We start from the raw sequence: 26,999 nt of genomic DNA on the forward strand, positions 1-26,999 counted from the left end.
AACTGCAAGCATTTTTAGGGAAGGTCAATTACCTCAGAAGGTTCATTTTCAATCTATCAGGAAAAACCAAGGTTTTTGCGCCTCTGATCAAGTTGAAGAAAGAGGAAGAGTTCCAATGGAAAATAGAGTATCAAGAAGCTTTTGACAACATCAAGCAATATTTGACTAATCCTCCTATTATGACACCTTCAAGGCACGGAGCACCTCTAAAACTTTACGTGTCAGCTTCTGAAGTAACAATTGGTGGAATGCTGGCTCAAGAAGATGAGAATGGCAACGAGAGAGTGATTTATTATCTAAGTCGTGTGCTAAATGATGTTGAGAGCCGTTAATCTCCAATTGAGAAACTTTGTTTAGCTTTATATTTTTCCTGTTTAAAACTTAAGTACTATCTAATTCCTAGGAATGTTTATGTAGTTTCTAAGTTTGATGTTCTTAAATATATGTTGTCTTCTCCAATATTGTATGGTAGACTAGGAAAATGGATGCTGGTCTTAACAGAATTTTCTTTACATTTTGTTCCTGCAAGAGCGGTTAAGGGTCAGGTTCTAGCCGATTTCCTGGTTGATCACCCTTGTATTGACATTGATGAGAATTTATTGAGTTTCGTTGGTTTGGTGCCTTGAAAATTATATTTTGACGGTTCATGCCATAAGGGTAGTGTTGATATAGGAATTTTAATTATTTCTCCAAGTGGTGAGCCAAGTAAATTTCTCTTTGAATTGAATTATTCATGTTCCAACAATGAGGTAAAGTATGAAGCATTAATGATGGGATTGGAATTATTATTAGAAAGAGGAGTTAAAAATGTGAAAATTTTTGGAGATTCACAGCTTGTAGTCCGTCAAGTATCACTTGAATATAGGTGTGTTAGTGAAAATTTAAGAAAGTATTTCAATGTGGCTACAGAGTTGTTGAGTAAATTTGATAGTGTCATTGTAAGGTATGTTCCAAGGGAGTTAAATCAAGAAGCAAATGAATTAGCTCAAATTGCTTCAAGATATAAGAACAAACCCTGAACAATAGAAAAATTGGTAAGGATAAAGGACATATTTATGCCTTTGAGAGAAAGAGAAGTGTTGTCATTAGAAAAACTAGACCCAGAAGATTGGAGAGTACCAATTGTAGAATATTTAAAAAATCCAAGTCTTAGTGTCGATAGAAAACTTAAACATAGGGCTCAAAGTTATGTTCTAATAAGTAATGTCTTGTTTAAGAAATCTGTTGATGGAAACCTCTTGACATGTTTGGGAGAAAAAAAAGCGTACTTGGCTCTTGCTGAAGTGCATGAGGGAATTTGTGGTGCCCATCAATCAGGGAAAAAAATAAAATGGGTGATAAATAGGAGAAGATTGTATTGGCCAACCATTCAAAGAGATTGTATAAACTATGCCAGGTCCTATGAAGAATGCTAAAAATATGAAAGCCTTCAACATATTCTAGCGTCAGAACTGCATGTTATAATTAAGCCATGGCCATTTAGAGATTGGGCTCTAGATCTTATCGGACAGATTCACCCACCTTCTTCTAAAGGTCATAAGTTCATTTTGGTTGGTGTTGATTATTTTTCTAAATGGGTAGAGGCTATCCCTCTGAGAGAGGTGACTCACAATTAAATAATAGATTTTATTGAGGAGCATATTGTGCATAGGTTTGGGATTCCTCAGTCTATTACCACTGATTAAGGAACCATGTTTATTGGGAAAAAATGTCATGGAGTATGCCAAATCTAGGGATATAAAAATGCTTTCTTCTACACCATATTATGCCCAAGCTAATAGACAAGTGGAGGTAACGAATAAAATTTTAATTGCATTAATTAAAAAACACATTGGAAGGCAGCCAAAAAATTGGTACCAAACTCTCAGTCAAGTTCTTCGGGCTTACCAAAATTCTCCAAGAGGATCTACTAGAATTACCCCGTATAAGTTAGTTTATGGTCATGATGCAGTGTTGCCAATTGATATTAATCTGCAAAGTATAAGGGTGGCTAGACAAGATGAGGTACCAGTAGTAGATTATTGGATTTCTTTGCATGATGAGCTTAATGAACTAGATGACGAAAGGTTAAGAGCTTTAGAGCGGGTGATTCGACAAAAAGAGATTATGTCAAAATCATACAACTGCCGTGTTAAAGCAAAGACATTTGCAGTTGGAGATTTAGTGTGGAAAACAATCTTGCCTATAAAAAAAAAGTCAAAAACTTATGGTAAGTGGTCTCCAACTTGGGAAGGACCTTATGTAGTTGACAAGGTTTACTCTGAAAATGCCTATAAGATTATTGAAATGGATCAGGAAGAAGAATTTCTTCAATAAATGAAAAATATTTAAAAGTATATAGGCCAGGCATACATGAGATAAACATTCCACATGTTTAAGGACACGAAAATATCTAGTTGAAGTGTCAAAGAAAAACGTAAAGAGCTAATTAATATTCGCAATTCAGTTTGTAAAAGCTAACATGTCCTTGTGATTTCTTTGAATTGCAAGTTCTACCGACAGTGTAAAGCATTACGATGATGAGAAAAATATGTGTCCAAAGCATCAAGTTTAAAATCTTGGACAAAAATAATCTCTCATTGACATTTAGGTATGTACTTTATAAATACAAGAGCCTAATTGACTTAGAAATTCTGTTGAGTCTATTAGCGCTTGGAGTCAAAACTATTGGAATGTTAGTGTGGATATTTTTTTTTAAGATTAGAAATTTTATCAAATTTAATTGACACCTAGAATTTAACATATGAAAGAAACGATTTCACGAAGTTAAGATTCTGTTACTTCTGAAGTTAGAAAAATTGTGTCAATTAAAACAATAAAAGTGTGTATCAAAAAACTCTTAATTGAAATACTAAAGGTCAAAGCAAAGGTCAATTGATACACATTTAATGTGCCGAAATTAGAACAAATATCATTTGACACACTTAAAAATTTCATACAAAAGAATAGACCCGTCGACAGTTAAATTATTAATGTAAAAATTTTATAGACTTAGAAATTTTGTTAAGTCTATTATTAGTAGGCATTTAATCTGTCAAGCGGATGTGTTTAAAATGTCAATTGACTTTCAATATCAAAAATAAGAAAAATGTCAATAAACAACTAAGTTTTCTCACTTTCAATCATTGCATATCTTCAAGTGAAAAATCTTGTTAGGCAAAAAATTATTATCACTTAGTGTTAGATAAAATATTATTTTTATAAGAAAATTATAAAAATAAATAATTAGTTATTTGGTAATGTTCCTATATATAATATTTATATCTATTTTAAATTAAATTAAATCATTTGATAGTTGGTTATTTATTTAAATTTTGAAATTAACATCAAGCAAGAAGTGTGGGAATAGTTACAAGAAATTCAAATTTTCTACAAGTTGTGTACAAAGAGTAATTGCCCGTTGAGATTAGGCTAGTCTATAAATAGAGCTTTAGGAACACGTTGTAATCAGTTCAGTTCTTTTTGGAAAACATTTAGAAACCCAAAATGCTCTCAGCCCCTTGGCATCACAATAAAATTAAAAATCTTAAGTAATTCCTCTGAACTCAAACACTTGTATTTCGCTTTCTTTCAGTTTTTATTAATAAAATTCCTCTTTTTTTAAGTCTTTTTCTCTTTTACGTTCATGTTTCTTCTTTCATCTTCTTTTAATTTCCTGTTGTTTCAATTTTTGCAATTTACTTTGTTATCGGCACCTTGTATTTACATGTTTATTTGTTATTTTTATTTCTTTTAATTTTATTTGACGTTACAATTGCAATATTGAAATACCCAGAAAAGGAATCGTTTCCGCTCCTTAAATTAAGATTGTGAAACAAAATTTGAAAATTATTAATTTATTTATTATTAACAATGAAACAAAAATTTAAATAAAATAATTTAATTGGTAATTGTTCATGTTGTTCGGAGATGGTTACCTAGCATTGCCCTTGATGAAATGAAACCATTACTCCCCCAAGCCTTATAATTTATTTGGTCTCTAGGTCCAATTCATAAAGTTGATAAAAATAAAACGGGCGTGGAATCTGGAGACCTCCAATTATTATGTCATTACTCATTAGGATTAAATCGGTGACAAGGGGGGTGGTAGGAGCCGTAGGACTATGTCCGCAGGGTTAGCAAACTCCCTCAAACTTAGACAACAGCGAAAGTGCAAATCACTAAAATGTTGTCATCCTCAACCTCAAGGTTCACTTTCATTTTTAGGTATTCTCTTCTCCAAATCCCTAATTTTCTTTCCTTCCCTTCCTCTTCATCCCTTCACTCTCATTCTACTCGCCAAGTTGATGAAGCTGTTCATTCCTTCACTCGCATGCTCTCTATGCGTCGCCCTCCATCCATCATCCAATTCACCAAGATTTTGGGATCTCTTGCCAAGACCAACCATTTCTCCACCGCCATTTCCCTTTTTCAGCAATTGCAAGCCAGAGGAATCGCTCCCGACTTATTTACTTTGAGCATCCTAATTAATTGTTGTTGCGGCATGGGTCGTATGACGCTTGCTTTCTCTGTATTGGCCAAGATTTTCAGAATGGATTATCAACCTAATACGGTAACATTGACAACAATCCTGAAAGGTCTCTGTCTCTCTGGTAGTGTTGAAAAAGCAGTGCGCTTTCATGACAGAGTGCTGGCTCATGGATTTCACTTTAATCAAGTCACTTATGGGACCTTGATCAATGGCCTCTGTAAGTCCGGACACACATCAGCTGCTATTCAAGTGTTGAGAAACATCCCACGTTATGGCATTGCTCCTGATGTCTTCATGTACAATGCAATTATTGATAGCCTCTGCAAGGATACACTTGTAAGTCAGGCTTTTCATTTATTCTCTGAAATGCTTACTAAGGGAATTTCTCCTAATGTTATCACATACAGTTCTCTCATTTTTGGATTGTGTCTTGAGGGTCAATATAAGGAAGCCATTGATTTGTTAAGTGATATGGTGCTTAGAAACATTACTCCAAATGTTCATACCTATAGTATTTTGATCGATGGGCTATGCAAGGAAGGAAAGATCAAAGATGCAAAGAGTGTATTGGCTGTAATGGCAAAACATGGTGTGAAACCAAATGTGGTTACTTATAACAGCTTAATGGATGGATATTGTTTGGTTAATCAGGTAAATAAGGCAAAATATATATTCAACACAATGGCCCAAATTAGAGTGTTACCCAATGTTCAAAGTTACAGTATCATGATTAATGGCTTCTGCAAAAGTAAAATGGTCGATGAAGCCTTGAATCTCTTCGAAGAGATGCGTCGCAAGAACTTGGTTCCAAACACGGTAACTTACAGCACACTTATTGATGGCTTGAGCAAATCAAAGAGAATCTCTTGTGCCTTGGAGCTTCTTGTCAAGATGCACGAAAGAGGTCCACCCGCTAATGTAGTCACTTACAATTCCTTGTTGGATGGGATGTTCAATATCAAAAAAGTTGACAAGGCACTTCTGTTATTCAAGCAAATGAAAGAGAATGGCATTGATCCAGATATATGCACGTACAATGTACTTATTGATGGCCTATGCAAAGGTGGAAGACTTGTAGTTGCAAAAGAGATTTTTAAAGATCTTTCTGTGAAAGGCTATCCTCCAAATGTGAGGACATACACTATTATGATCAATGGGCTCTGCAGAGAGGGCTTGTTTGAAGAAGCATTGGCCCTGCTGTCGGAAATGGAACACAATGGTTGCTTACCAAATGCTGTGACTTTTGAAACTGTTATTCGTGCTTTGTTTGAAAAAGATGAGAATGACATGGCGGAGAAACTTCTTCGGGAAATGGTTGCTAGAGGCTTATTGAATTGATAAAAGAAGGTAAGATACATCAACTCGAATTGAAAATAGATCTCATTGTTGCTGAATATGTATCATAGTTTTGTAAATTCTGTGTCTGTTGGTCAGAGGACTTTGGCAATGCCATAACATTAATTAATTTAGCACTTTCGTTTTTTGCAGTTGCTATCATCGTTTTTCATTCCACTACATTATTGATTCTTTAGATTATATTCCTAGTTATAGCTTACAGATTTAGTGTTTAAGATCTCTTTATAGCAATAGAGTGTTCTTTACTGTTATTCTATGAGATCATGTATTTATCATGCTAAAATTAAGCAAAACTAAAAAGATTGAAAATTTTGTTTTGTTGTTTGTTGTTTGTTCTCTTACTATTCTGTTGTGCAACTTATTTTTCCGTATCTTTGTAGGTACTATATATATATAAGGAAATTTAAATAGGTACTAAGGATTTATTCTTAGGCTATATAGTTTTCACTTCCATCTTAAAAATAAACCCACCTTCTAAAATGCATGTCCCCTCTTTTCATCAACCTAAGTAATATGGTTTAGTTATCTCAAGATTTTTGGCCATTTTCTTAATTAATGCTACTCAGTTGTATTGCTTGGAAATTGCTTCTGCTGAAAATATGTACATTATGAAATACTTTTTCGGAGAATGTTTTTCTGTTAATTCTTAGATAAATTACTTCATTATTTCTTGTGTAGACATTATTCCATTGTCTCTGAGTCTCTGTTTATTAGCATTTTAAAAAAAAAAAGTAACTGGCTTGGAGTTTTGTTATGGGGGTGTTAAAGTGAAACAATACAGAATTCTGAGTGTTGGCTAATTTTGCCTCCAAATACTAATTTTCCCTGCATATATCCTTCCACTTCCTAATTTTCGATCGTCATCATTCAATCATAATTTTTCTCTCCAAATAATTTTTTATCACCATCATTCAACAATAGCGAACACTTTCAGGGCTCCAATAATAGTATGATAGCTCCAGCATCTTTGTACGTGTTTTGTTCTTTTCAAATTTAATACTCATGCTTTACTTCAAAATTTTTTGTTCGATAAATTTCTTTTTCAGAAGTCATTTACATAATTTTTTGTCAATGTGAGTTATTCAGCCATCATAACCTATTCGAATAATATACATGTTATGTAATTTTTTTTGTCATTATAGTACTAATTCTATGTTATTATTTTTATGTATTTGTTATGTGTATAAGGGCATTTAAGTAAATTCTTCTTCGCAGGTATTTCACATTCTATGTCCTCATCCCCATGGGGATTTGGCGAGTTCCGTTAAAACTCCGGACTCAATAGATATCCATGGGTTCAAGGTTTTTGGCCATCCCTATATACAACATATAATGAACTAGTGATTCAACTATTCAGATTGTTATAGAATTCATATTCAAGAATATTATCTTCTTCAATTCTGCAGAATTTATTCTGATTTCTTTGCATAAAAAAAATGTTAATACATTGATGAAGATACTGTAATATGGCAAAATGATCAAAGAATTAAAGAATCATTGAATTGCTCTATGATAACTCTAAGTACATGCTTTTTGGTTGCAATTGATGAAATGAAATCTCATAATATAATCTCATCAAGCAAGCCCCCATCCCAAAAACAATAATAAAAAAAATTTCAGCGTCAAATAAAGAAATTTTCATATATATAAGTTTTGTTGGACTATTAATCTATAAAATAGAGCAGTAGCCAACAAAGCAAAAAAGCTTGGAACACCAAAACGAATAAGTCTTGTTGTTGAACACTGTGAACAGTGAGAAAGTAAACTTGGTTGTTATTGATTGTAAAAGAGTCCCAATTGAATTTGGCTCACTCAATTGTATATATATGGATACAAGGTGATGGTCTGATTAACAAACTCTGCATCTAGTCTAACTAATTAATATAACTAATTTAGATCCTAACTATGTTAAGTTATAACAAACTGTACAAGTGTAGTTATAACAAACTGTACAAGTGTATGCTATGGCTAATACTTGTTGCACTTGATGATTCAGGAGGGGACCAAACATTTTAGGGTCTAACTTTGTATCTGAAACCAGCAAATGTAGTTTGAATTTTGTTATTACATATGTAATGAATGAGTCTCTGATAAATGTACAATTGACAAACTAATTGATTTGAAATTAATAATAATTTAATTTGTATTGGATACATTTATTCACTACTATGCATTAATAAAAAAATATAGCATTTAAGTTAAAGTTCTAATTCTGTTTCTAATGTTTGGTGTTTTATTTCCAAACATATTTATTTGGTTCTAATGATTTAAAAATAAAAGTAACAGAAGAATAAAAGAAATAAGAAGGCAATAATAGAGAGAAAATAATATTTTTGGAAAAAAATTTAATTTCGACCAAAAGATTAAAATAGAATGAAATAAAATGTTTGTAAAAAAAAAGAATTTTTAAACGTTAGGAACTAAATTAAAATGTAACTGAAACTTTAAAGTCCAAAATAATATTTTTGTCTTGTATAAATTATCCATAAAAAGATTGTGCTAATTTTTCGTCATTATATTTTAAGAGGATTTAGTTGTTTTCAAATCTAAAAGGATGATATTTTTTCTATTTTTTTAGAAATCATTTTGAAAATTTACTTTAGATAAATATATTTGTCATAAATAAATTACCTCAAATTTGCTTAAATTTTATTTAACTTGTTCAACAAATATTTTAACATTTCAATGCTTTTTTTTTTCAGACATGAAAATTTCAATGCTTCAAACACAATAGTATTGGTTGATGATTTGCCTGATAGGCTGATACTGGTGGGCTTTTTATTGCAATGAAAATAAAACAGCAAGTTGAAGGTTAAAACCAAGCCATCCATTAACTGAACAAAATTTGAAGAATACAAACTATAGACATTATGTTATTAATTCAAGGTTTCAACTACATTGTGCGAAAGCTCAACACAAGTACACAACTCGGTGAACATTATAGAAGGTATATGTTGATTGGGTGAATGCGAGGATAATATAATAGGGAACAATTCCACAAACTATAAAATGTTCATCTATTTGTTTTAATTTGTTTACTTAGTAGGTTTATAGCTATAATGGTTTTGTTCTCTTAATTTGATTATAGATCTTTCAATGGAAAATGCAATTTCTCGGTTGTTAAATTTTTAAACCAAGAAAAAAGATATAATAATGAAAATGTTACTATGAAAATAAAAGGAAAAAAATTATAAAAACAATCAATATTCCTATTTTCATGTGAAACAAGACAAATATTGCATTAAGTTGTGCATCTTGTGACATTAAAAGAGGGGAGGGGAGGAGAGGAGAGGGAAGGGGAGGGGAAAGGGTACTAATACTTTTTTATTTTTTGATATAAAACGGGGCTAAAGCCCAAAAAAAAGGAAAACACTAAACAAGAGTGGTTCTGTAGAACTTCACTTTACGCTCATCAGTTTTCATCAAGAGAACCATTATAGTTGGGACTTTTTTGAACAACATGACCCCTTTCTGCATTCCTTGCCCATATTTGGTTAGAGCATCAACACATTGATTCACTTCTTTAAAGATATGCCGAATCACCATTTTTTGTGGTTTTATCAACAGCTCCTTGATCGACTTCACCAGGGAAGTTCTAACGTGAGTCTCAACCGTCGTACTCTGGACGAGATTAATAGCACATCTCGGGTCAGATTCAATTTTCAGGTAAGGGATATACAAGTCTATTGCTAATTTCACTCCTATAAAAAAACCCCAAAGCTCAACTATAGTGATTGTACATTTTTCAATGTTCATACTGAATCTAGAGATGAATCGTCCTCTGGAGTCTCTGATTATGCCCCTAGTGGCTCCTTTACTATCAGGTTGAAATACAGAACCATCAACGCTGAGCTTGGTCTATCCTCTTTTCGGCGACTTTCACCCAATCAAGACTGTTCTAGTAAGATGAAGTGTTCTTTTATTCTACTCTGTGATATCCAGAATGTGGTTGTAGTTCTCTGCCAAGTTCCTAATCTTGTGATGCATCTGATTATTCTGGGTATTTAGCTTGCTAAACACTAATTCCTTTATGCATTGCCAAGCTAAGTTGCAGGTTGTCACGAAAGTGATGGTCCACGGAGTACCATCCTGGGATGGAGTATGTTTACTCAAGTTACTTTTAATCCATTCTAAATAAGAAAGGCTAAAAGACTTTTGTTATAAACTACTATTGACAATGCTATTCCAAACAGTGCAGATAAAAGGGCAGTCACGCAATGTATAGAGTAAAGTCTCTTCTTCTCCTTGGCATATTGGGCAGTTGCCATCTTCGATAAGTCCTCTCCTTCTTCTTTTATGATTTGTCAACAATGCCTCATGAGTGAGTAACCAGCAAAAAGATCTAAGTCTTTATGGCAATTTGGCTTTCCAAATCTATTTGTATAGAGTATGCTCCTCTCCATCTTCAATACAAAAAGTTCATAGAATGATTTAATAGAAAAAATACCATTTGGACATAACATCCAACTGATAGAATCTTTTTCGATTTGCGGATTAGGAGCTTTGATTGTATATGAAATATCTGTGACCTCTTCGAGTAAAACACGATTCAGGGCTTTTCAATCCCATTCACCATTTTCGATGACATAGTCTGCAACTTTTTCATTGAGTTTATCCTCTTCTAGATTAGTTAAAGCCACCTCTTTCAGATTAGTGAATCCAGGGATCTATTGTTCCCTCAAAAAAGGGCTTTATTCCCATCTCCAAGCCTCTAGATGAGATTGGTTTTGAATTTCTCCAAGACTTTGTTAATTCCGACCCAGGCATGTGAGCTACCTGATCTATGCTGAACCTTTGGCAAGATATCTTCACTGCAGTCATATTTGGCTCTCATGACTTTCACCCAAAGCTTGTCTTTGTCGTGAATTAGTCCCCAAGAGAGTTTCATAAGTGATGATTAGATTTTTGACGGTTTAGAATTTCACTAATGAAATCTCGTTGTAAAGTATAGTTTCTAAACCAAACAATAGTCCTTTCATACAAAAAGTTGTTTGTCACTAGTACAAACCCCTAAATTTATAAACCGAAGTATTCAAACCTCGGGTCGTTCTCCCTAGGAATTACAATAAAGTGTCTTGTTATTGGTTGTGAGTTATTTTGGGATTTTTTATAAGAAGCATGAAAAGTAAATGGCAATGAAAATAAACTAACAACTATAAAAGGCTCTTGGCAAGGTATGAAAATTAGAAGTCCTATCCTAGTTATCATTCTCAATTGTGATGAGAATTGTTCATTGCTCCCACTCAGTTAACCTCTAACCATGGAGGAAAGTCAAGCGGGTAAATCAATTTGATTCCTCAAGTCCTAATCAACTCCTAAAGGAAAGACTAGCTTTAGAGGAATTCAAATCAATTAGCAACTTCTAATTTTCAATCAACAAAGGAATTAGATAACTCAAGAGTCACTAATTACTCTACCTAGGCCAAGAGGAACAAAACCTACACTAAAATCTAACCAAGCATTTCATCAAACACTTGGAAGGCATAAAAGAAAAGCATAGAAATTTGAGAACAAGAATAGAATCTAACAACAATTATTGCAAAGAATTAACAACAACAATCAAGGAAATCACAATTATCATGAATTACCTCAAATTGCATTATTGAAAGAAAATAAAAGAACAACAATCTATCCAAAACAAAATGAAGAATTATAATTATTAAAGCACATAACTAGAAAGAGGAAGAGGAGAAGATTAAGAATTGGCAAGGAAAAGTGAATCAAAGCATGAATTAAACCTAGATCTAAGAAGAGAGATTAACCTAAACCTAATCCTAATTCTAGAGAGAAGTGAGAGCTTCTCTCTCTAAAACTAACTCTAAACTAATCCTAATTATGCTATATGATTTTCTCATTCAATAATGATGACTTCCCCTCAATCCTTGATCCTTTTATTCCTTCCTATCAGCCATTGGCGCCAAAAATGGGTTCAGAAACCCTCTCAAATCGCTAGGCACATGTTGCTTTAATGAAGTCATGTGTGGTCATCGACGCGTGCGCGCACGGTACGCGTGCGCGTCCCTGGCCGATTCTGCAATGTGCGCGCGAACGCCTTGTGCGCGTGCGCGTGCTTGGCCGAGATCAATTCTTTTGTCTTTTGTGCTTCTCTCCATTTGCATGCTTCCTTCCTTGCTCCTTTGATCCATGCCTAGCCTATTTCAATCCTGGAATTACTAGCAAACACATCAAGGCATCTTATGGAATCAAGGAGAAATTAGAATTCATCAAAATAAGGCTTAAAAAGCATGTTTTTACACTTAAGCACAAATATGGGAGAGATAACAAAACCATGCTAATTCATAGGCTAAATGTGACAAAAGGTTATCAAAACACTCTAAATTCAATACAAGATAAACCCTAAAAATGGGGTTTATCAACCTCCCCACACTTAGACCTTAGCATGTCCTCATGCTAAAATAAGAAGGAACTAAGGGGTGTGACATTTATTGAATGCAACTAGACTATATGAGTCCTATCTAAATGCAACTACCTAAATTGAATACAAATGCTTAGCTCAAACATATCAATTTCCAAGAGAACATGTGTAAGCACAATAGTTAGGGCAATAGGAGTTAAGTCCAAACCACAATTGTATTGAATTATCAAAAGGAGTTCAAACTTGCAAGAATATAGATAATATGGGTGAATACATGTAATTGAACTTTTGAACCCTCACCGGATGTGTATCCGCTCTATTCACTCAAGTGTTTAAGGGTTAATTCACTCAATTCTCTTCTAATCATGCTTTCCAAAATTTGATTTTCTTCTAACAATCTACACTTATTCAATGCATGCATACATTCATCATGAGGTCTTTTATTTTGGTTGTAATGGGGTTAGGGTCAAGGTAGGTTCATTTATGGTTAAGTGGACTAGAGTTTGAATCTTTGATTAGCATAAACTTTCCCACCTAACCTACATAATGACCTATACAAATTCAAACTACTCTAACTACCCATTCTTCACTTTTTCTTACATACTCATGCATTCTATTCCTTAATTCATAACACTTATGCATTGATTCCTTTTTATAGACTTCACTTTGGAGCATTTTGTCCCCTTTTTATTATTTTTCTTCTTTTCTTTCTTTCTTTCTTTTCTTTTTTTTTTGTTTTTCTCTTTTCTATTCTTTTGTTTTTCTCATTTTCACTCTTATTTCTTTTTCTTTTCAACTATACACAAGAACATCAATGCATAAGGTTTTATACATTCAATCAATACATGAATATGTTCCCAATTCTAAAATATGAAAGTGTACTACCCTTTTTCATCCCATCCAATGTTCCCAAGCCTCACCAACTTTGAATAATAAACACTCTCTCTAGCCTAGGCTAATCAAAGATCCAAACAAGAACTTTCATTGGTTTTCCGCCTTGGGCTTGTAATGTGCTAAAATGAGAATAAGTTGGTTAAGCATAGGCTCAAAATTAGCTAACAATGGGGAGTAAAAGGTAGTGTAATTGGGTGAGTAGGCTAATGAAATAATGGCCTCAATCATACAAATGCACAAATACAAGAAATAAATGGACATCTAGAATCAAGCAAATCAAGGATCACAATCATAGAAAGAGAACAATTTCACACAAGAATGGAAAATAAGTGGTTATAAAATGTAACCATATCAATAGGCTCAAATCTCACAAGCTTGTGTTCTATGCTCAATACATACTTCACAGAGTATAAAATTCAAGCAAATTTTACCAAAAATTTTCTTTCAATCAATTGGGTTGGTGCCCTATAATTAAGTTTCTTGAAAAATCTCAATATTTGACTAAGCATTGTTGTGATTGAAAAATTCAAAAATTTCCTTAGTTTACCCTTTCCTTTTCCGTTTAAAACCAATTTCTTATGCAAAAAGGGTGACTAAGTTTTTTGCAATTCAAAGTATGATTTCTAATCACAACCACAAACTAAAAAGAAAGATATGCAAAAATGTATAAAGAGAAATTCAACTAAAAGTATGGAATCTATCATCTAAAACATCTAAAGATATCCATAAGCATCAAAATATCTAAAATCCAAAATAAGCAGTAAAAGTATCCAAAGTAAACTGAAAATGCATCAAAATATATACAAAAGATATGCAAAATAAGGTAACTAAGACAATGGCTAAAAATGTTCACCGGTCCTCTAATGTGGTGCTACCGGTGACCTCCCCACACTTAAGAGCAAGCATCGTCCTCGATGCTAATCTGGAGGATCAGTGGAAGGTACAACGGTAGGTGCTGAATCTGTCTGAGGCTGTGGGACCGGTTTCTCATGGGTCTGTGGTGGCTCTGTAGTGTCAGAAGCAACTGGAGGTGCATCCTGCTGAGTCGGCACCTCCGCATCCTCCTCCTGATGATCCTACTCATCGGAGGCCGGAGAGTCGGGAAGCGGAGGTAACTCAGCACCTAGAGAAATGAGCGCCTGGTCCATCCGATCCAGTCGGCGTCTGACATGGCGCCTCTCGCGCTCTAAGAACCGAAACAGACGCTGGACCAGTAAGTAGGTGGGCTCAGGTACCGAAGGTGGAGCTGTCGATGAAGAGGATGGGACTGCTGTAGGGGCTGATGGTGAAGGTGTCCCCACTACTGCTCTGGCCCTAGAACGGCGTCTAGTTGGGGGCTTCTCCTGCACCCAACCACCCCAAGAAATAGTAACCTCCCTGTCATCTGCGTCAGGGGGTGGTGGTATCACATCATCGTCTAGCCATGGGACCTCAGCTAGGGCCGCCATACTCGTGACCAAGGTAGGAAATGGAAGTAGGCCACGAATATGCGCCCACCACATGCACTGTCGGATAAGTCGAGGAAAATAGACATCCTTCCCCTCCATGACACACCCAATCAGTAGAAGCATCTCCATAGGGATCTCAGAGAAGTGAGTGGTAGGCAAGACATAATGGGCAAAGATCATCTGCCAAGTCTTGGCCTCTCTAGTCAAGTGAGCAAATAGCATCCCCTTAGGTTTGGTATTGTTTGCATCCATAACCTATGTAGCATCCGGTAAACCGATCACGCGCCTAAGCGCCTCATAATCAAAAGTCATGCTATGTATGGCCAACTCGGCCTGCTGATGGGTGCAAGTGCCATCAGGAATATGTCGGCACTGCAACGCCTCCCCAATGGCAGTCTCAGTAATCATGATCTCTCTACCTCTCAACTGGACCGAATCCAAAGTGGGACGGAAGAAGTTGCAATAAAATTCCTTCACCCAAGAGATATTAATATCCCCCAAATCTCTATCAGCAAAATCGATACCTAACTCAAGGATGCGACCAGTAATGGACCGTCTCACATCATTGGGTAGGAGCAATTTCTTCTCAGTATTTAGCTTCGTTGTGCGATATTTGGAAAATCGAAGCTTACAGTAGAGATTGGGGAACTTTTTCGGGTCAGTAGAAGGTAGCAACTGATTTTCCTTTTCTTCGTCATTTAACGGATTCTTAGCATAGTTCTTGTAGATGGAAGGAATAGAGGGTGTAGAGTGTTTTCTCTTCTTGGAGGAAGTGGCTATAGCCTTTCCTTTATCCGACATCCTGAAAGAGAAATATAATGGAATATAAGTAATAAAGCATGTAGCACAAAGCAAAGAAAGCATATTCAAGATGTAGAATGGATGACAAGCAAACATGATGTGAATGGGACTTGAGATATGGCCAACAAATAAGAATAGAGAACACAGTCATATCCCAAGAATTCAATGTTCACTAATGACCACAATTCATAAAGAATAAGCATGTTCATCATCAATACTCAAAGAATGGTTAAAAGAGTTAAAATGCAGGTTGGGAAGGAAAGGGGGTAGTGAGTTAGAGAAGAAGAAAACAAAATGGGGTTAAAAATTAGGAGCATGATGAGAGATGAATATTTCAAGAATACAAATCATGGCACAACATATCATGTAAATCCAGGAAGTCGAAAAGAAAGAAAGTTAGCCCAAATTCGTGATAGAAAGCAAAATGAAATTGAATTTCTTGAAAATTGGGCAGCATTTCGGCTTAAAATTCGACGTTCCCGGGTTGCAAAATGGTACAAAAATCATGATTACAATATCAATTAATCTTAGCAGCAAAAAGATAGCATACAGGCAACACAGAATGCATACAAAGCAACTCAAATGTGGCACTTATCAAACAAATGAACAAGCAGAAAATAAACACAAACGGAGCACTTATCAGGCCTAGAATCCTCTATCCAGCCCTAGCTACCTAACAGCAGATATTTCTATCTAATCCTAACATATAAAACTCAGATTCTAACTAATGAATAGAAAATTACAGAAGCTAATCAAAATTGAACCGTTAAGATCAAACAGAGTATGAACAGGAACCTGGGAGCGGGAGAAGAACTGAGAAGGGAAGGAAAATTGGGATTGGAAGAAGAACTGTGAAGGGCAGCAGAGGCAGTGACTCCCACCGCCGCGGATGGTGGCGGTGAAGACAGTTGCCGCGGTGGAGTGTGCGACTGCGCAGTGCTCTTCGCGCATTAGGGTTATCCCCTTTTTAAATCGGCGTGAGCGCGCACGTCGCGCGTCCGCGTACATTGATGAAAATTTGGGACCCACGCGTGAGCGTGCAGTGCGCTTAAGCGTGGATTGGCAGATTATGCAACGGCGCGTGCGCGTACAATGTGCGCACGCGTACATGTGGTTGGGCCTGAGGCTTAGAGTGGGCTTGACACACGCCCAACTCTTGGGTTAGAAGCCTAGAGTGGCGGCAGCATGTAAGGGACGCGCGCGCAGCAAGTGTGCGTGCACGTACGTTGGTAATCTGTGATAAGGCGCGCTAGCGCAATGCGTGCGCTCGCGTCTATTCCTTCCTGTGCATGTGGGCGCGTACGCGGCAAGTGTGCGTCCGCGCAGATCAAGTTGGGCCAGGGGCTTAAAGCTGGCCTAAATCCGGCTCAACTCTCTGGGCTTGGCTCAAAAAATTGCAGCAGCAGATCGACGCGGACGCGGTAGGTGCGCGTCCGCGTGGACTTTCATATTCTCATAATCTGCGCGCACGCACATAGTGTGCGTCATCGTGGATTGGGTTGGGCTCAGGGCATAGTGTTTGCCCAAGAGAAGCCCAACTCTCTGGAATGTGGGTGGTGATGCATCCGCTCAGGGACGCGTGCGCATACATTGTGCGCGCGCGTCCACCCCCTTTTTTTTTCAGAAAGACTATGCTCAAGTACTCCTCATACTGCTCACAACTCTTTATTCAATCAACCATCATACAATTCACAAAAATGCAATTTGATATTATTCATCTACTACTAAACACAACATACATGTGACTAAGCTAACAATTAAGTTGTACAAACAAATTTATGTGAAACATCTACCTACAATGGTAACTCAAATCACTTATTGAGCAAATTTAAAAGAGAATGGAAAGAGTTTACCATGGTGGGGTGTCTCCCACCTAGCACTTTTAGTTTAAGTCCTTAAGTTGGACATGTTGAGGTGCTTATTGTCATGGTGGCTTATGTTTGTACTCATCCTTGAATCTCCAAGGATCTTTGCTTCTCAATTGGTTGACAGAATTTCCAACCTTTTTCATCAAGCTTAGGAAAAGTTCTACCCAAGATATGAGTCCCCATAGTTGGTCTTCACATAGCAAACCGGGATCCCATATCTTATCCTCACACCCGTCTTCAATTTGATCTTCATACTTTTTCTTCCCGGGTGGTTGACATATAGAATTCTCTTTAGCACACCTAATCTTCCATTGAGACCCTTGTAAAGTGGCATTCTTCCAATCATCGTTCCTATACCTTGAAGCTTTGACCTTAATGAGCCTAATTCCTAACTTACAACCACTACACAACTCTCTTATACTTTTAACTCCACAAAGAGCTCTAAGTTGACCATCATTTTCAATTAAACCATATTCAAGTGAGAAAGTAAAGCTTAGGGATAAGAGTTTTACCCACTTGAATGTTGTGTTGGATGGTGACTTGGGAAGGGGGACTTCCCCACACTTAGACAATGCAAGGTCTACTTCCTTATGCTCTTCTTTGTATATTTCCACCTCTTCACAAGCTTCTTCAATTTCAACATTTTCCCCTTTTTCACTTGGCTTGGTGTTGTCTTCAAGAACTTCATCTTGTTTAATGGGAGGTGATTCAATTTTGGATAGGAAGTCATTGATGAATAAATTCATCTCTTGATCAACCTCTTCATATTCTTCAATTTCAATATACACCATGCCATTTTCGTTTTCCTTGGGAGGTTGTGCACACTCTTTTATAGTTTCAGCTTCATGTCCAATGAGAGAGGATTCCATTGTGGAGAAAAATTCATCCATGATTGAATCCATTTCTTGATAAGCTTCTTCCAAGTCTCCAATGATGATATGCTTTGGAGGTTGCGCACCCTCCTCAACATCAATATCAAGCTTCTTGGAAGAGTGCTCCATGATGCTACATTCCCACGGACTTTCAACATCTCCTAAATCTTCAACCGCTTCTCCCTTTACTTCAATGATCATAGGCTCCTCCAAATGTTCTAACACAAAATTTGATTCCTCCTTCTCCACCGAATTTTCCAATTTCTCCTTCATGCTTTGCTCTTCTTTTGACTTTTCACATGTGGTCACGGAAGTACCTTGAGTCGTCAAACATTCGTGGGCTAGAGTATGCACCACCTTGGTCAAATTGGTCACAAACTCAAGTGTATCCCACTTCATGGCTTCTTGTCCTTGAAGTAACAAAGTGAGAGGATCGTCCATTGGGGCTTGGGGTGAGTAGGAAGGTTCGTTATTTTGGAGAGAGAATTCATGGTAAGAAGGTGGTTCTTCTTGATAAGGGTATGGAGATGGTGTGCATTGAGGTGGTTCTTGAGAGTAATTGTGTTGGAATGGTGGTGGTTCTAAGGGCTCTTGCTTAAAATGGTCATAAAAGTATGGTATGGATGATTGGTCATATGATGGATATGGATCATAGGGAGGTGCTTGGTGTGAAAAGGCTTGTGAGTATGGTTGAGGTTTATGTTGAGGGTATGGTTCATAGGCATATGGTGGTGGTTCTTGAAAGTCACAAGGTGATTCACCATAGCCATTGGAGTAATATGCATCATAGAATGGCTCTTCTTCATGGTGCATTGGTGGGGGTTGTTGCCATGAAGATTGATCATATGCATATGACTCCTCCCACCTTTGGTTGTTCCATCCTTAATACACATCCTCATTGAAGTTCTCATTTCCTACAACATAATTAGAACCAACTCATAGCCAAAGTGAGAATTCATAATGGAAAAGCAAAATAAAACTAACAAAAACTAGAAAATAAAGAAAAAGCAAGATATTCACAATATTCACATATATACAACAACCAATAACATAACACCATTGCAACTCCCCGGCAACGACGCCATTTTTTGATGATTAGATTTTTGACGGTTTAGAATTTCACTAATGAAATCTCGTTGTAAAGTATAGTTTCTAAACCAAACAATAATCCTTTCATACAAAAAGTTGTTTGTCACAAGTACAAACCCCTAAATTTATAAACCGAAGTATTGGACCTCGGGTCGTTCTCCCTAGGAATTACAATAAAGTGTCTTGTTATTGATTGTGAGTTATTTTGGGGTTTTGGATAAGAAGCATGAAAAGTAAATGGCAATGAAAATAAACTAACAACTATAAAAGCTCTTGGCAAGATATGAGAACTAGAAATCCTATCCTAGTTATCCTTCTCAATTGTGATGAGAATTGTTCATTGCTACCACTTAGTTAACCTCTAACCATGGAGGGAAGTCAAGTGGATGAATCAATTTGATTCCTCAAGTCCTAATCAACTCCTAAAGGAATGACTAGCTTTAGAGGCATTCAAATCAATTAGCAACTTCTAATTATCAATCAACAAAGGAATTAGATAACTCAAGAGTCACTAATTACTCTACCTAAGCCAAGAGGAACAAAACCTACACTAAAATCCAACCAAACATTTCATCAAACACTTGGAAGGCACATAAGAAAAGCATAGTAAATTGAGAACAAAAATAGAATCTAACAACAATTATTGCAAAGAATTAACAACAACAATCAAGGAAATCACAATTATCATGAATTACCTCAAATTGCATTATTGAAAGAGGAAATAAAAGAACAACAATCTATCCAAAACAAAATGAAGAATTACAATTATTAAAGCACATAACTAGAAAGAGGAAGAGGAGAAGATTAAGAATTGGCAAGGAAAAGTGAATCAAAGCATGAATTAAACCTAGATCTAAGAAGAGAGATTAACCTAAACCTAATCCTAATTCTAGAGAGAAGTGAGAGCTTCTCTCTCTAAAACTAACTCTAAACTAATCCTAATTATGCTATATGATTTTCTCATTCAATAATGATGACTTCCCCTCAATCCTTGATCCTTTTATTCCTTCCTATCAGCCATTGGCGCCAAAAATGGGTTCAGAAACCCTCTCAAATCGCCAGGCACGTGTTGCTTTAATGAAGTCATGTGTGGTCATCGACGCGTGCGCGCACGGTACGCGTGCGCGTCCCTGGCCGATTCTGCAATGTGCGCGCGAACGCCTTGTGCGCGTGCGCGTGCTTGGCCGAGATCAATTCTTTTGTCTTTTGTGCTTCTCTCCATTTGCATGCTTCCTTCCTTGCTCCTTTGATCCATGCCTAGCCTATTTCAATCCTGGAATTTCTAGCAAACACATCAAGGCATCTTATGGAATCAAGGAGAAATTAGAATTCATCAAAATAAGGCTTAAAAAGCATGTTTTTACACTTAAGCACAAATATGGGAGAGATAACAAAACCATGCTAATTCATAGGCTAAATGTGACAAAAGGTTATCAAAACACTCTAAATTCAATACAAGATAAACCCTAAAAATGGGGTTTATCAATAAGGAAGAGTGAGTTTGAATCATGAGCCTTTCTCTAACCCAACCCACCTTTCTCTTTGGGCTTGCATATGCTATGTATTTTTCTTCCCTTTTCGCTGCTTCCCCATAAAAAGTCTCTACAAATCTTGTCAAATTTTTGACACACTACTGCTAGGATCTTCATGGTCTGCATGCAATAGCTTGGAATAGCTACAAGAAGCAACTGTAGGAGCGTGTGTAACACCCTAATATTCAAATCCTTATGCTCGAGTCATAAGTCAATGATATTACGGTGGTACGACTCTCAGGTGGATTTTTAATATATAAATATAGGTAAATTCAAAAGGAGTATTAATCGAGAAGCCTGAAAAGAGTAGAAATAAAATTGCGAAGACATATCACTCACGTTTCGACAACAAAAAGATAAACTGTGAAGGCGAAAGCGATACACGGACAAGGCATAAAGGAGATTAAGGGATAGATAACAGATAGATATATATAACATAAGTAAATAGCCACTAGTCGCGACCCGCGAAGTTTAGGCCGGCTAGGGTACAGTATGAAAGTAGTTGACAACAGTATATCCTAATCTCTCCTAAAGGAAACATAAGAGCCTCTATAGGCAAGTTCCAAGAGAGTTCAATACATAATATAATCTTTTCAAAACAAAGGTGGAAAGATTCTAAGCAAAACACAAAATAGAGAAAATAAATATCTTCGCCGTCTCTCAGACAAACCACAGCTCACTTCTGAGTACCTGGACCTGTATCTGAAAAACAAAAGATATATACGGAATGAGAACTCCGGGCTCATGGGTTTCCAGTACGGTAAAAGTGTCAAATAAATACAATGCACTGCAATAAAAACTCACTAAGCATCCTAAACTTCTTCACCAAATATCCAGCCTAGATTCTCACTAATCCATGAATAGGCAACTATCATAAGGGGATACTAAATCTAGTTTATGTTACACATGTTTCCCAACTCGCTGACTCTTCCACAAATCAGACTTAGAATCATAAGCAAAACCATCACCAGTTGTTCTACCTCAGCAATTTTGTATCAATACATCATACCCTCACCTGGAGCTAGTGAAACTACATCACTGCGTCTTCCCAGGGAGCTCAAATTATCTCATTCAATGATCATCATCATCATGCAATCGTATCATCAAATCATCTTATCAAGAACAGCCCCCAACATCCACCGACACCAGTATGAGGGGCCTCTTAGTTGTACAAACACAAGCAATACAGGCAAGTAATACACAAATAAGGTACAAGTAGAACAAGTAGCACATAATCAGGTAACATAGCATATATGATGTAGAAATCCAAACAAATAGGCAAACCCAAACAATTTAAACATATGCAAATGATGTATGCCTGTCCTATGGCTGATGATATCATCTGTCGGTTATATAGCCAACCCGACATGTCCTGGTAGCTAACCATTGGACAGAAACACCCCTTGCGGAGCAAGTAGGTTTGAGCTACAACCCCCTTGCTACTACCCGCTTAACCCAGAGCCAGTGGAATAACCACTACTGCGGCTACTACCCAGGCGGGTGTTTAAAAGCTCAACCTGGAGCGAGTGGATTCACCACTACTGCCGCTACTACCCAGGCGTCACAATCTCTGACCTGGAGCAAGTGGGATGAACCACAACCCTTGCTACTGCCCAGGATCTCAAAACATACATTCGTTTAGTTTAAAAGCAATCATCATTGTTATCAAATCTCAAACATTAACCTGGAGCAAGTGGGACGAACCACAACCCTTACTACTACGCAGGTATCACAAATACATTCATTCAAAACTCCATAATTAAACTCGTTTATCATAAACATCCTTTTCCGCCTCATATCCGGAGCAAGTGGACAATGCCACTGCCTACTACCCGGGGTTACACATCACATTTTAACATTTTCCATAATTATCCATTTAACACATTCATTCATTAATCATATATGCATTTATACTCAGCCATAATCAATAATGGCTTTGCCGTAACCCGGCAATAACTCAGTCATCCGGCTCATGGTTCAATCAAGAACCAGCCATTTATCAATAAATATAGCCCTTCGGCTCATGGCGTACACGGTACTTCTACCGTCATCCTCCATATCTCATATAATCATCTTTGATCATCATTGATCACAACTTCTCCCCTTGCTTCATTCGCAAGTTACCACATCCCCTAGCTCCTTCCTCTTTGCTAGGCATATCATAATGATTTAATACATAAGGGGTGAGATCGGAGGCTTAGAAGTATGAGATTTAGTTTTTAAAACTCAAAAATCAACTTTGGGATGAAAACATGGCCACACGTACGCGTACTCCACGCACACGCGTGGATGGCCACAAAGCTCATCGACGCGTATGCGTCATACACGCGGACGCGCGGATTGAAACATAGCCAGACGATGCGTACGCGTCAGCCACGCGTACGCATGGGTGCACTTGCGCCCCAAGCACAAAACTGGCACAACTCTAGCACAACTCTCAGGAAAATGGCTGGGTATTGGGTGCAGCACATCGACGCGCACGCGCACACCACGCGCACGCGTGGATGGTGCCTTCTTGAAAAACGACGCATACACGCCAAGTGCACCTACGCGTGGAGGGTCATTTTGCTAAAAATTTCTAAGTTAAAAGCTGCAGAATTCACAGATTCAACCCCCAATCTTCCGACGGACATAACTTTCTCATTTTAAATCGTTTTTCGCCCATTCTTCGAACGACATGGACATCCCGGATCCAATTTCACTTCTAAACAAGTTTAGCACAAAACGGGGATCCAGAGTCCAAGTTATGTCCCATCAAAGTATGCCCAAAAACCATGTTTTCATACAAAACCACAAGGTGCCCTTTTCAAAACAAGCTATTTTCAACCCTTTTTAAAATCAACCAAAACATGCTAGTTTCAACCCTTTTTGAAATCAATCAAAATATACCAAAATCAACATCAAGCCTCCTCAACTTATACATTAACACTTTACCACGATTCACAAAACTGCCATATAACCATCTTTACCCATTTTAAACAAATGGCTAAATTACAAACACATCAACATGTCATACATCATTCCTCATCCCAATTTCCAACAATACTATTTCCAATCAACCATCATTATACATAATCAATGTCATACTCACTATCACGTGGTTTCACCCACAAATCAACCTTAATCATTCCTCAAGCATATATCACAACATACATATCTCTCATGCATTATCATACCATCAAGACATCAATAATCATAATCACATATATGACCACATAATATTTCTCAACCAAAACCAAACATACCTCATCTACATAATTTCACCCAAAATTACCAAATTTCACACTTCAACTCATCAAACCTTATTATTCAATAACCAACCCAATCATTCACATATTCATTATCTGAAATTCATCCAATCACTTGTGTCATCATACAATGCACACATCAACTTACCTTCCTTACCTCTTTCTGGCCTCCGGCCCAAAATTTACGGCCTCCGGCCCAATTTCACAATTTAAATGCATAAACCACAAATCAATATTCATTACCCAATACATCAACTCTCAATACACCAAGCATACAAGGCCACACAATTCTCAACCCAATCATTAATTCACGTTACATACCAACTATACATATTAGCACCAACCATTTACACAATTCAAACTTAATCCTAGGGGCATCTAGCCTAGGAATTCTCATCACACCACATGGTACTTAAATAAAACTTAAACCGTACCTCTTGTAGCCAAACCAATTGAGCCTCTTCTATGAAAGTCTCCATCAACCCTTAGCTCCAAGGCTCACCAAAGCTCCACAAGCAACACCAACCTCCCAATTGTGCATCAAAATCACCAAATACACTAACATAACCAATTTCACATACATACATCAACCTAAGGCTCATAAAAATGACAAATCACAAGAGCTTGAGCACTTCTTACCTCAGCTCATATGAAGTAAGGATAGAACCCACTTAGAATCCATGTTGGAGTATCCCTAAACACCCAAAATCACAAGATTTTAACACTAACTACCCAAAAATATGTAATAGTGGGGAATTTCGAAAATTGGGCAGAGATGAATGGAATACTCACCACAAAACTTCGATAGAATTGTAGAGGATGAGAAGAGTGACGCGTGGCCGCAAACAGCTCATCAATCGGAGCTCCGTAGCTCAAGTTATGGTGGTTTGAAGATCAAAGAGAGTTAGGTTTTCTCTCTTCTCTTCTGTCTTCTCAATTCAGCACCCAACACACCTTCTTTAGGGCAAAATGAGCTGAAATGCTCATAACTAATGTTTATATATGTTGGGTCTTGGGCCCACTTAGGTCCGGTTCACTTATTTTTGTCCGTTAGCCCAATTTTGGACCAAAACCTTTAAGATTAGCACTTTAAATCGCACTTCAAATATTTCTACCTCCCCTAATTATAATTTCTCATTTCTTAGTCTTATTTACTCATAATCAATTTTTTCAGCTGCAGTACCAGATAGGTCTCAGCCAGTACTGCCGGTCAAAATTTCACTGCGCGCTTTTACGCAGAAAACTATGCCTTCCGACTCGGAAAAATTCACTGAATCCAAATATCATATTTAAATCATCAAATTCCAATTGCCAAATCTTCCAACCATATTCGCTCCTACTTAACTTATTATTCAATTAATTTCGGTTAGACCGGGTATTACAGCGTGCATCTTCCTGCTAAAGAGAGAGTTTTTTTGTTCCAGCTAGATAGCTTGCTTTGCATCTTGTCAATAATAAACTGAAAGTGTTGTTTGTTGCACCATTCGTGAATGAGTGAAACTTCCAAATACATTCCCAAGTTAACTGTGAGGTTGCTTCCTAGATCTTGACTCAAAAGATGTCTAGTGTTATGGCTGACGTTGCTAGATAAGAAAACACAAGACTTCTCGAGATTGACCTTCTGACCTGAACAATCACAAAAAAGAGAGAGAGCATTCTTGATGATCCGGACTTGTTTCATATCTACTTTAGCAAAAACTACTAGGTCATTTGCCAAACAGAGATGAGAAATTTTAGGTCCACTCCTTAAAAGCATGATAGGTTCTCATTTTTTGTCATGAATTAATTTATTTATCAAGTGAGATAAGCATGGAATACAAAGAACGAAAATATAAGGGGATAAGAAGTCTCCCTATCAAATTCCTCTGGTAGGCCTAAAGGTCTCTGAAGGAGAGTCATTCCAAAGAATATTTATGGAAGTCGTTAATATGCAGTAGCTGACGACTTTAGTAATATTCTTTAGAATTCATGCATCCTTATGAGTGTCCATTATAAATGCCCAATTTAGCCTATCATAGAATTTTTTTAAGTCAATTTTTATAGCCATAAAGTCCTTTTCATATTTTTTATTTTTCATAGTGTGAACCACCTCTTGGGCTATAATATATTGTCTGCACTCACCCTGCCAGGCACAAAACTAGATTGGGTGTTAGAGATAAGTGTGGGCATAAAATTTTTCAGTCTTAAAGCAATAATTTTAGTTACAAACTTATAACAGACGTTAAAAGACTAATGGGCCTAAAATGCCCAAAATTTTTCAGCGAAAGGATCTTCAGAATTAGGGCAATTAGATTCTTGTTAATTTTTTCAATATTGTTTGGTTCTCTGAAAAATCTTTTCACCCAGTCTATGAAAGAGGTAGCCACCACATCCCATACTTGTTGATAAAATTTTGTTGGGAGGCCGTCACTTTCGAATGCCTTCCAGCTACCTATAGAGGAAATAACATTTTTAATTTCCTCATTTGTCATCTCTCTTGCAATCTCTTCATAATTTATTTCCTGTAATTTAGGAAACTGATTAGAAATACCAAAGAAATTAGAAACAAAATTAGAACAATAAATACTCTTAAAGAAATTGACACCCCAATTCTTTAACATTTTCACATCTTCCACCCAATCTCTATCTTCTTAAAGGCGGTTATTCCATTCCTCTTTCTCCTCCCAATAGCCTTTAAGCGAAAGTATTTCGAGTTTTTGTCCCCAAAAAGAATTATGTCACATCTAAACATTTGTTGCTAATATGTTTCCTTTTGAATTGCTATAAACTCATACTTCTTCCACAATTCTTTTTATAGTTTATCCAAAAAAAGATTGTAATTAAAAGAATGCTTATTGTTGATGCCTTCCAACCTTAAGAGGATCCATTGTTTTTTCTTGAAAATGTTTTCAAAGACCTCTTTATTCTATATCTTTGCCTTCTTAATGAAACTTGTCATATTATGTAAAAAAATTATTTTCTTCCAGCCAGCTATTTTTAATCAAATTGTTGTAATCTTCATGTAGAATCCAAGAGGCAAGGAATTTGAAGAGTTTAGGTCCTTC

General features: G+C 36.6%; 2 protein-coding genes across 2 annotated transcripts in view; both read left to right on the forward strand.

Moving 5' to 3' along the window:
- Positions 1-26,999, forward strand: part of LOC112802344 (serine/threonine-protein kinase EDR1-like) — a 101,492-nt gene that overhangs the window by 47,747 nt on the left and 26,746 nt on the right. The window lies entirely within an intron of this gene.
- LOC112802349 (uncharacterized) lies at positions 4,009-7,337 on the forward strand. Its single transcript, XM_025845523.3, has 2 exons — positions 4,009-5,818; positions 7,043-7,337. The coding sequence occupies exon 1, from the start codon at positions 4,166-4,168 to the stop codon at positions 5,807-5,809; it is 1,644 nt and encodes a 547-aa protein (XP_025701308.1). The 5' UTR covers positions 4,009-4,165; the 3' UTR covers positions 5,810-5,818; positions 7,043-7,337.

The sequence above is a fragment of the Arachis hypogaea genome, chromosome 5 (genome assembly GCF_003086295.3).
Source record: "Arachis hypogaea cultivar Tifrunner chromosome 5, arahy.Tifrunner.gnm2.J5K5, whole genome shotgun sequence".
Classification (NCBI taxonomy): Eukaryota; Viridiplantae; Streptophyta; class Magnoliopsida; order Fabales; family Fabaceae; genus Arachis; species Arachis hypogaea.

Coding starts and splice junctions, on each gene's coding strand:
- LOC112802349 (XM_025845523.3), top strand. CDS start 4,166: ATGTTGTCATCCTCAACCTCAAGGTTCACTTTCATTTTTAGGTATTCT.